General features: G+C 32.8%; 1 protein-coding gene across 1 annotated transcript; it reads left to right on the top strand.

Moving 5' to 3' along the window:
• Positions 1 to 453: 453 nt before the first annotated feature.
• Positions 454 to 12,428, top strand: LOC135954658 (probable multidrug resistance-associated protein lethal(2)03659). Its single transcript, XM_065504873.1, has 7 exons — positions 454 to 550; positions 5,094 to 5,327; positions 5,393 to 7,399; positions 7,459 to 7,867; positions 10,776 to 10,926; positions 10,994 to 11,942; positions 12,005 to 12,428. Exons 1-7 carry the CDS (start codon positions 471 to 473, stop codon positions 12,273 to 12,275), a joined length of 4,101 nt encoding a protein of 1,366 aa, XP_065360945.1. The 5' UTR covers positions 454 to 470; the 3' UTR covers positions 12,276 to 12,428.
• Positions 12,429 to 12,558: the final 130 nt, after the last annotated feature.

The raw sequence follows: 12,558 nt of genomic DNA, 5'->3' as shown, positions 1-12,558 counted from the left end.
TTTGAAATTTTTATGATAAAATTTACGAGTGTGTGGAATGTAAACAATTGAGTTGTTTTTGAATTCTCTGTCCGCTCAATCATTCTTGTTTATATGTTGGCAAAAATAATTTTAAAAAGAATTAAATATTTCGGCGAGACATTAGTTCAAAAGTAAAACTGAAACAAGAAGCACTAAATTGAAATTGAAATAAAAAACCAAAGAGATATAATAAAAAATAAAAAAAAATAAAAATTGTATAATAAAAAATAAAACACAATTAATTTATATTTTAATTTTTTATCATGATGGCAGTGGCAATTTAATGAATTTCAATTAATGTGTAACCCACAAAGTGATTAATAATGTTTTATTAATTCAAATTAATAAACATAAAGTATATTTTAAATTCAAAATAAAAAAAATATTCCCATAATAATTAAGTATTATTCAATTTCAACGCACACCCAACTCATAACCACCGCTAAATAATGAATCGTCCAAGAAAAAAAGTTATACGTCCACAGAATCCATATGTTAAAGCGAATATATTTTCTCGCATGAGTTTTTGGTAAGTTTATGGGCAACTGATAGTAAAAAAAAATTATATTTTGCATTTGACAACATTATCAAATATGTATAGACAAATTATGTTTTTTTAACACCCAAAAAAAAAAAGTGATTTGCAAGTCAACAAGTGTTTACTAGTGAAAATTATATAAAAAAAAAATAAGAAAATATTCTCCACCTAATGCTGCACCTTATGAATTCCGTCTTATAGGTATTTTACGAATATGAATTCAAAAATGTTCTCTAAAAATTTAAAAAAAAACAACTGATAAGTTTTTTAATTATTTTGAATAAACAAATGTCTGGAAGAATTTAATTATTATACACGTTTTTTGTATAAAATATTAAACGAGTATTTTGTTTTAAATTGAACACAAAAGCATTAACAGCCTTTTTGGAATATGAAAGTATATGATATTGTTTGTATCATTTGTCAGTTAGAATGTGACAAAGATTTATGACTACAGTGTTTTTCAGAATTATTTTAGTTGCTAAGCGAAAAACTTTTGTAAGTAAATTTGGCTGACCAAGAAACATCATTACATTTGAAATAAATAAAAAAGTATAATCCCAAATTTGTGTACCCTAACCTATATATTCAAAAGCAGTTTTAGTTTTTAAATTTCAATATTTATTTGAATTTTATTTATCATTGGGTCCAAAAAAGTACCTACATGTACCAAAATGTTATCTTAAAATTTAAACAGACACCTAGTCAATTTCAGGTTAGAATTGAGATTAGTTTTAGTTTAGAATTAAACTTTTGGGCTTTACAAACATCAGCATACACCACAGTTTTTCCCTTAACATTTTTAATATTCATTCAACACTTATTAGAATCAAAAATAAATTGTTTACTGGTTTGAAATTCCGTTTAAACAAAAATATTGAAAATGTAAAAATTACACTAATTTTTTGGGTATTTTTGGTATCAAGTTATATGTTGAGCTTTCAAAGAAACATGATGTTAATACTAATAACACTCCATGTACCAATGATGCAAATTATAAATTGTGAATTTGACCAATATATAACAACCAAGATATAATAAACAAGTAAGAAAGACCCGCTTCCGAAAATCACTTTAACGTGCATAATTGCTTAAAAATGTTGGTATACTCACAAAATTCAACATAGTAAACTTTCATATAGACATAAATCACACGACCTAATTTCATGGTGATCGGTACATAATTGGTCATAGCCCCCATATAAGGCCCACTTCCGAAAATCACTCAAAAATATAAATTATCCCTTTCGGCTTTAATGCGGGAATTCCCGTCATTCACTAGTCCTTAAAAAAACTAATGACTGGAATTCCCGCTGATATTCATAACAATTTTTTTAACTATTACAGCTGATTTTTGTTTTTTCTTTGGACGTAGTGAGAGGTGCTATAGTGCTAAAATACTTACTCTGAGAAACAAAACTCAATTCAACAAATTCTTATTGGAAAAATGTTTGGGAGAAAGATGTACGTTTTTGGTTTTTTTTGTTGTGTAAAAACGTCCACCATAAAATATATTGCGGGAATTCCCGTCAAACGTCCATAAGAAATACATGTACGTAAAATTAGTTGAGTTTCTGAGTTTCAGTTTGATAAACTAATTTACTGATAAAAAAATTATAAAAAATAATTTTTGTAACGGTTTTATAACGTATTTTTCTTAAAAAATGGAAAATAAAAATTTGCAAAAGTGGGTGTCTGAAATATTAGAAGATTCTGAAGAGGAAATGTCATTGGATGGTGACTTAACAGGATATTCAAGCTCCAACGACACCGGCAATATAAGCGATGATAATGGTGAGCTAAATGAATCTGATCAAGAAGATTCTTATCAATATCTACATATATCTGATGAAATTTGGCATGAGAATACAAAGTCGATACCATCGTTTCCATTTAACGAATCAGGGGGCGTCTGTGGCGAAATTCAAAATGACGCAACTCCGCTAATGGTATTCAAAAATTTTTTTGATGAAAACATAATTAATTTGTTGACTTCTTCATGCAATGCTTATGGAAAAAAAATTGGAAAATAATGATACCAAACCGTCGACAAGAAAGCGACCTAAAATAATTTTTCCTGAAACATCAAAAGATGAAATGCTTAAATTTTTGGGCTTGTGCCTCCTACAGGGCCAGAACAGAAAACCATCCATTAAAAAATGTTTTCAAAAAATAAATTCTACTACCAACTAGTATTTGCGGCTGTTATGTCTGGAAGACGTTTCCAGCTAATTCTAAGGTGCTTTAGTTACCACGAGTCATATGAGCAAGTTAAATGGACAGGAAAGCTGGAAAAAGTAATACCGCTTTTGAATTAATTTTAAGAAGTTTTAGAAATAACTACAGACCTAATAAAGAATTGTCCTTAGATGAGTCTCTAATGCTTTTAATGGAAGACTATCGTTTAAGCAATACAATAAAGGGAAACGTGCCAAGTACGGCACGTGCAGGAAAAGTTATTGAAGATACGATAGGATCGAAAACAAAAACTGTAGTCTTGAAACTTATGGATCCATTTCTTAACCGTGGCCATCATTTATTTATGGATAACTACTACAACAGCGTTAAATTGTCTCAAACGCTACTTCATTACAAAACCCACACCACGGGTACCTTAAGTTTTAATCGCAAGCCAAATCCTAAATGTATAACCACTAAAAAACTAAAGAAGGGAGAAATGATTTGGAGAAGAACTGGAAATGTTTACGTTACAAAATGGAAGGACAAACGCGATGTTTTATCCATAACTACAGCACATCACCCATGTCTTATCGAAGTATCCACAAGAAGATGAAACCAATAGACATTGTTGCTTATAATGAAAATATGGGAGGAATTTATCGATCCGACCAACTATTATCATATTATTCTAGTCCAAGAAAAACTATTAGATGGTATAAAAATGTCCTGTTTCATATCCTGGATATGGCTGTGTGGAATTCTTTTTTTAAGGCAAGGATCTCGTGAATTACATATCAAGGACGTCATCTAAAGCCACAAGGAGAATCTCCTTCAATAGATTTGAGTACTCAGCACTTCCCAGAAACAAGCTTTCAATAAAAAAACAGTTTTAATTTAAAATTATCATTTAATGTTAGCATAAAAGTATAGTTTTTAATAAAAAATAAAAGATACCTTTTTAAAAAAACTTTTTCTTCATATTAATGACGGCATGTCCCGCAATTATATTCTGGGAGCTAAATAAACTTCATAAAACTAAATGACGGGAATTTCCGTCCTTAAGGAATTCCCGCCATTTGTTATACACTGCTACATATATCATTGACAAATTAAATGCGTGAATTCCCGTCATCGCGGGAATTCCCGTCATTTGATCCACAGTTAAAAAAAATGATTAAACGATAAAAAATATGTGATTCTCTTGGTAGCTACAGCTAAATTCATGTGCGGGTTATTGAAATTTTAAAAGAAAAAAGTTTTTGCTCTTTTACTTAGTGTAGGGTATTATATGGTCGGGCTTAATCGACCATACTCTCTTACTTGTTTATTTTTTGTTTGTGGTCGATAAACTTCTAATTTATTCGCTCAAACCCAAATAATGGAAATATGATGTTTAAAAATGTGACAACAATATATTATTCTTATAGCAAAATGTCACTAAGTATTAAACGTTAAACGAAAGTCTGGATAAATCTGGTTTTTATACCCTACACCACCATAGCGGGGAGGGTATAAAGCGTTTGTGCAGATGTTTGTAACGCCCAAAAATATTGGTTCACCGATCGACTTAGAATCACTTTCTGAGTTGATTTAACGATGTCCGTCCGTCTAGCTGGATGGCTGTCCATTCTAGAACGGAGTCTAGAAGTAGTTGGCATATCACTACTTCTATGGTTGCAATCAAATAATCTGAAGAGGTTTTGGAAATACTCATTCTAGAACTAGTAATGTTGAATCAAATTATATGATATAAAACATTACGAATTTAAAATCGAATTTTCGAAAACATGTTAAAAAACAATATGGAGCAACAAAATGTATGAAAGTTTTTAACATAGGATACAACTAGTGGCGCAACTGAGAGTAAGCTGAGAGTTACAATAATTACTCTCTTCAGACGTACTTGTGATATGTGAATTCAACATACCATTGAGAGAATTTAACATATCAAAATACTTGAAATTTTAACATTGATTTTCCGATTAAATACAGACCGAACCACTTTACTTTTGAACACTTTTTTGCCGAAACACGTTAATTTTGCTCAAACGAAAATAATACATAATACATTCTCACGACTTAGCTTTTTGACTACAGACTTAGGTTTTTCCCCTCTTAGTAACGCTTCTTTGGATACATTATTCTATCATTTTTAATTTCAATATTGCATTGTCACCAGGTATGTATGAATGACAAATTTCAGCCTATTCGGGCTACAAGAACTGGTACACAATTCAGTTAAAAATTATTACCTAGAAAAACATACAAACAATTACTGCAAGTTAAATAAAAACTAATAAGGAAACTAACATTTCATTTCATATTATGACTTTTTTTATAACTTTTTTTCCAGGTGGACAACAGACCTTTTCCGTTTGGGTTGGACAAAATCACTCGAAGAAACCGACTTATATGAAATACCCCGTGATTTAGACTGTGAAGATGGTACTGAATTCCTGGGTAAATTGTGGGAAGAAGAAAAGAGAACAAAGCCAAATCCAAATATTGTACGTGTGATATGTAAAGCCTATGGAAAACGCTTCTTGCCGGTTGGCTTTTTCTGTGCATTGTTAGAGACAACACTAAAGTAATGAAGTAATTAACTTAGGAAACATAAATTCAATACTAACTTTTACAAATAAACTCTTATAGATGCTTGCAACCATTATTTTTGGGAGGCTTAGTGTCATTTTTTGCTGCTGGTCAGACTAATGTCAGTGAAAAGGAAGCTTTCGCATATGCCGCTGGTATTGTCTTGTGTTCCCTGCTGTTGGTGATGTCTCTGCAGCCATATCTGTTCTATGCATTTAAGACCAGCACCCGAATTCGTGTGGCCCTGTCTGGCTTGATATATCGTAAATGTTTGCAAATCTCTAAGAATTCCAGTGATGATGGTCTACGTGGCAGAGCTATTAATATATTGGCCAACGATTTGTCTGTGTTTGATGCGGCGTTGTGCTTTATACAGGACTGGTGGAAGGGTCCAACTGAATCTTTAATCATAGGCTATCTAATGTATCGTGAAATTGGCTGGGCGGCAGTAGTTGGTATTTCGTTTTTGTTGGCTTTTATACCCTTGCAAGCATGGGGTGCTAAAAAGGCAGCTGGTTATAAACAAAAGACTGTGGAAAGAACCGATTGGCGTGTCAAGCTAATGAATGAAATTATTCAAGGTATTCAGGTGATCAAGATGTATGCCTGGGAAAAATCATTTGCCCGGGTTATAAGTTTTGTCAGACGCAAGGAAGTGAATGCCATTAAAGGCTCTTCTTATGTATATGCCAGTTTAAATTGTACCTACATGATCTCTCCCATTTCCATATTTTTGGCTTTGATTTCCTACATCTATTTTGGTGATGTCTTGACGGCCAAAAAAATATTTACCATTTCCTCGTTCTTTACCATGCTCAATGAGTCTATGGTAAGATTTTGGCCAATGTCTTTGATATTTTTGGCTGAAACCTGGATTTCAATTAAGAGATGTAATGCATTTTTGCTGTATAATGAAGACGGACAGACGGAAGAGACGAACTTGTATCATAAGAATATTCATAATCAAAATGGAAATGGAAAGCATGAAAAATCTGCCCAGGAGCTATTGCTAAAAGGCTTAAAGGACAACAAGCGTACTGTAGATGTACAGGCTAAAGTGAAAAGCGTGGAGATGCGCCATGTTTTGGCTACTTGGGAAACCCAGGGAGCCGAGGGTTCTATGAAGACACCAGCTTTACAAAATTTTACTACCACATTTGAAGAGGAAACATTGGCTGCTATTGTGGGTCCAGTGGGAGCAGGTAAATCTACTTTACTTAATGCCATTTTGGGAGAAGTGAAAATAGAGTCGGGAGAAATTCTAGTCAATGGCAAGATCTCCTACTGTTGCCAAGAGCCCTGGGTATTTGAAGGCACCATTAAGGAGAATATAATATTTGTGGAGGACTATGATGATAGGCGTTACAAGCAGGTGTTGAAGGTGTGTGCCTTGGAGCGTGATGTAGAATTATGGCCCAAGCGTGATCAGACAATGGTGGGAGAACGTGGTGTAAGTTTAAGTGGTGGCCAAAGGGCGAGAGTAAACCTGGCGAGAGCTATTTATCGCAAGGCCGATATATATCTTTTGGATGATCCCCTATCGGCCGTAGACACTCATGTGGGCAAACATATAGTGGACTATTGCATCAATCAGTTTCTGTACGATAAAATACGTATATTGGTGACACATCAATTGCAATATCTCGCCGATGTGGAACATGTCATTCTTATGGATGGTGGCAGCATTGCTGCCCAGGGCAATTATCAGGAATTACAAAACTCCAAACAGTTTCAGTTCCTGGCTCAATCTCAAAAGGAAAACCAAGACAATGATGATTTGGAATATATTGATGAGGTTTCAGAAGATGAAATAAGTCTTAAAACACATAGATCTCGTTTGGCTTCTGAAAATAGTACAGATTTTGATTTGCATGATATGGTGGTAGATGAAAAAGAAGAGATTGAGGAACTTAATAAGGAAGCCCAGGCCGGTGGCTCTGTTAAGTTTGACACGTATTTAACATATTTCAAGGCCTTGAATAATACTTGTTTTTTCATAACTGTAATTGGTCTTTTCATATGCACGCGTTTCATGTTGAACAGTATGGATTATTTCTTATCCAGATGGTGAGTATATTTAAATAATTTTACATAGATTTATAAACTAATTCGTTTTCTATTTTTAGGGTAATTTGGGAAGAAAAAATAGCTTTGATGCCATTTAATAACAACACAGATTTAGGTGAAAATAATGCTACTTATTTGGCAGCTAATAATAAGACAGATTTTGTATTCAATAGTACAACCCAAAAATCAAATTACGACAGTCATAGTGATGAGCGTTATGAACGCATTATTATGTATTTGATCATATTGATCTCCACCATTGTCGTTTATACTCTTCGTACTTTTGGTTTCTATCGCATGTGTCTTCAGATTTCATTACATCTTCATGATTTGCTATTCCGTGCCATAACTCGCACTTCTATGCTGTTTTTCAATACAAATCCTTCGGGTCGTATATTGAATCGTTTCTCGAAAGATATTCGTACACTGGATGTGGATGTACCACGTACTTTAATTGATTGTATATCGGTGAGTAAGACAAATTTATGATTTAATAGATATTTAAAAACAATTTTCTCAATACAAGAATATACAGAAGTGTGTTGGAAATCGAACGTTTTCCAATCGATCTATATATATAAGTGTAATGAATTTCGATAGATCTTAAGTACAATTCAAGCAATTCAATATAATTTCTTTTAAATGAAAATTCAAGCCAGAGATATGCTAAAAATTTATGGAAAATTATTGAAGTATAATTTTAAGTAATATTTAAATCGGTAATATTAAATACCATCGGGAAAATATGTTACTTCCACAACTGGTTCTAGGAAGCAGTACACATTCTAGTTTGGATTTGGGACCAATGATTATATCATTCACCATGAGTGGCCAGGATATTTACAAGTTTGTAATTCCAAAGTTTTTTATTTCCGACCCCATAAAGTATATATTTTGTGTATTGTTATAGACAGCAAAGTTGTTCTAGCCATGTCCGTCCATCTGTCCGTAGGGATGTGTATGTCAAATCCGCGTTACACATTTATGCTTACATTCCATCAATGGCCGGCTAACCCATCTTTTACTTTAACACACAACAAATTAGGTAACCAACATTATATATCTTTCTCTTGTTATTACAACTGCTTTAAGAAACTGATTCTGACTTTTTTGAAACGATAAAATCATCACCTTTGTATACTTTACAAGCTTTTGCACGGGGATGTTGTGTTACGATTGTTTACCAAATTTTTTTTCACCCAAACTTTTTTCTTTTCAATTTTTTCATCTCCTAAATTTGTTTTGTAAAATGTTTTTTCTTCAAATATTTGATGTTAATATTTATATTAAAGTATACTTGGTGAAGGGTAAAAAATCGAATATATCACTCTTACTTGTTTTTGTATGTAATTATACCCTACACCACCATAGTGGGGAGGATATAATGCGTTTGTGCAGATGTGTGTAACGCCAAAAAATATTGGTCTAACACCTTAAAGTATACCGATCGATGTCCGTCCATCCGTCCGTCTGGCTGGCTGTCCAAGTAAACCTTGTGCGCAGAGTACAGTTCGCAATTTTGAAGATATTTCGTTCAAATTTGGTGCATATTATTTTTTCGGCCCAAGGACCAAGCCTATTGAAACTGGCTGAAATCGGTCCATTATTTCACCTAGACCCCATACAAATGTCCTTCGGAAATTGGGCTTTATCTGTCATAAATGATTAAATTATAAATGTTTCTCCACAGATTGCGCTCCAAATAAGTTTTATATATACAGAATTCATGTCACCAAATTTTGTTACGATCGGTCCATAATTAGTCATAGCTCCCATATAGACCCGCTTCCGAAAATCACTTTAACGTGCATAAATCGCTTAAAAATGTTGGTATACACACAAAATTCAACATAGTTAACTTTTATATAGACACAAATCACACGACCTGATTTCATGGTGATCGGTCCATAATTGGTCATAGCCCCCATATAAGGCCCACTTCCGAAAATCACTCAAAAATATAAATTATTGAAATTTTAAAAGAAAAATGTTTTTGCTCTTTTACTTAGTGTAGGGTATTATATGGTCGGGCTTGACCGACCATACATTCTTACTTATTTTTACATTCAGAACTTGTTGTAGAGAATCATTACGGAGCTAGCTCTCGTTATTTAATCGAAATAACTAGTTCTAGATTAAACTAAAGAACCAATGAAATATTTTACTATTCAGAATCTTATATTTGTCGAAAAATTGTTTGGTGAAATTAGTGAAAACATATTTTGGTGCAAAAAAATTTGTTAAAACAAGTAAGAGAGCTATATTCGGCTATGCCGAATCTTATATACCCTTCACCAAATTATACTTAAAATTAATTTTTTTTAAACTAAATTTATTTTTTTTGTTCCATTAAAAAAAAAATTAAATTAATTTTTTCAAACATTTTTTTAATTTTTGAAAAAAAATTTTATTTTTAATTTTTAAAATTTTTTTTTTAAAAAGAGTTTATGACAAAAAAACTTTTACTCTAGCCTTATATACATCTCTGCAATGGACTTTGAAATATCTATCATTAGATATCCATATTGTCTATATTAATGTCTTAGTAATCCATATATACAGTGGTGGCCACCAATTTAAGACAAATACTTGAATTTTTTTCATCAACTGAATTTTAAGTGCGATAGAGCCAAAATAAAAGGCCTCTAAGGGTATGAAATTTATTATTAATGTTTCTAGTTTCTGAAAAATGTTTGGAAAAATCGGTAAAACATATATGAACAAAGATATGTGGAAATACGTTGACCCACCTCAGCGAACTTCAGCTGTTAATAACATGATATGAGCGAAACTAATGGAACTAAAAATACGAAATTTGGTCCGAATATTTTATAATAATAAAAATTACAAATTACAAACGGAATGACTAACTTATATTTTTGTAAAAAAAGTGTTAAACCGAACACTTTGTAGGTCTTCTGAAAGTTGATTTCAAGAGACATAAAAGGCTCCACTATCTGGAATGATCTAGAATATATACACTCATGATGAAGTGTATAAAAACTTAAGTATTACTATAGTGTTTTACAGAATGGTTTCTACAAGTAACTGCGACATTATTATTTAACCTTGAATTTTTTCTAAAAGTGAGTGGTTCATATTTGTGATATTTTACAACTCTTATTTAATTTCAATTGTCAACAACTACGGTAGGTTTTTGGAAAAAAAGTTACCATTAAAGAATTTGAAAATATTCTGATTACACTAGTTCTGGCACTAGTTATTCTAGAACAAGTTCTTAAAATATTTGTATCTTTTCATGTTTAAAATTATTTTCATTTCGAAATGATTATCCATCTTATATGTGATCTCAAAATATGTACTTCTAACTAAACCCAAGTATTTATTTCAATATATTTTATTATTATTTCTGCAGTTCATAATTGACATATCCGGTGTGATGGCCATAGTGGCCATTGTCAACTATTGGCTGCTGATACCTTCCCTGTTAATCGTTCTGGGTCTCATATCGTTAAGGCAAATTTTCGTCAATACCAGTCGTGATATAAAACGTTTGGAGTCAATTTGTAAGTTTATTTTGTATTAGCCCGAATTAATTTTGAATTAAATTATTAAACTATTTCTCCCTTACAGCCCGCAGTCCCATCTATTCCCTTACAAATCAAACATTCCAGGGCCTTACCACTATAAGAGCTTTGGAGGGTGAAAAGGTATTAGAATCAGCGTTTTATGATCATCAAAATACCAATACTTCGGCCTGGTTTTTGTTCTTCTCTTCGAATCGTGCCTTTGCTGCCTGGATTGATATCCTGTGTGTGTGCTACATAACCATAGTCACCTTTAGTTTCCTGGCTTTACGTTCAAGTTTCAACAGTGGTGATGTGGGTTTGGCCATTTTGCAGTCGTGTGCCTTGGTGGGTATGTGTCAATGGGGTATGCGTCAATCGGCGGAATTGGAAAATAATATGACAAGTGTGGAACGTGTTTTGGAGTACACAAATCTACCATCAGAACCTGCCATGGAAACTGAAGAACATGTAAAACCCAAAGGTCCCTGGCCTAGCAGAGGACGCATAGAATTCATAAACTTCCATTTGAGATATAATCCCGATGATGAGTGCATTTTAAAGAATTTAAATTTTACCATAGAACCCAAACAAAAAGTTGGTATTGTGGGTCGCACGGGAGCTGGCAAATCATCTATTATACAGTCACTCTTTCGTTTGGCTTACAATGAGGGCGTTATACGCATCGATGATGTAGATATTGAAACAATTGGCTTGTATGATTTGCGTAGCAAAATTTCCATTATTCCTCAAGATCCGGTTTTATTCTCGGGTACTCTACGCTATAACTTAGATCCTTTGCAAGAATATAGCGATGAGAAAATGTGGCAGGCTTTGGAAGATGTGGAATTAAAGGAACATGTTACAAAATCTATGGGTGGCTTAGGCTGTGCCATGTCAGATGGAGGTTCCAACTTTAGTGTGGGTCAAAGACAATTGGTTTGTTTGGCTCGTGCAATTTTGAGACAGAATAAGGTGTTGATTTTAGATGAAGCTACTGCCAATGTGGATCCCATGTAAGTTTGCTAAAACTTCTTTTAAAAATAGTTCAGTTTTATAATTAAGACTTTATTTCCAGCACCGATGCCCTTATACAGAACACCATACGCAGTAAATTTGCCGATTGTACCGTCTTAACAATTGCCCATCGTCTGCACACCGTTATGGATAGTGATCGTGTTCTTGTTATGGATGCTGGCCAGGCTGTGGAATTCGATCATCCATATTTGCTATTGCAAAGACCTAAAGGTTTTCTACGCAGTTTAGTAGACGATAGTAGTTCGGATGCTGCCGCTGCTTTATTCCAATCGGCCCAGGAAAGTTACAAGTCGAAAGTACAAAATGTATAGCGACATTTAGACTATAGAGGAGAATAACTAATGGACTTAAACTAATTTAATTTATTTAGGGAATAATTATATTAATTATTAAGAAGAATCAATCTTTATGGACTTAAATGTATTTACACATATGAATAGAATTTTAAAAATTGTATATATGTATTTAAACATGTGTTTTTTTTGTAAAATTATTTTTAATGTATAAGAAGAATTTTACCAGTATTTGTTATCAGTTCATTATTAGGTGAAGAAAAGTATAACAATATGGCAAAAAAATGACAATTTATCAAAA

The sequence above is a fragment of the Calliphora vicina genome, chromosome 3, assembly GCF_958450345.1.
Source record: "Calliphora vicina chromosome 3, idCalVici1.1, whole genome shotgun sequence".
Classification (NCBI taxonomy): domain Eukaryota; kingdom Metazoa; phylum Arthropoda; class Insecta; order Diptera; family Calliphoridae; genus Calliphora; species Calliphora vicina.
Note: the sequence above shows the minus strand (reverse complement) of the source record. Positions and strands in the feature narration are given on the sequence as shown.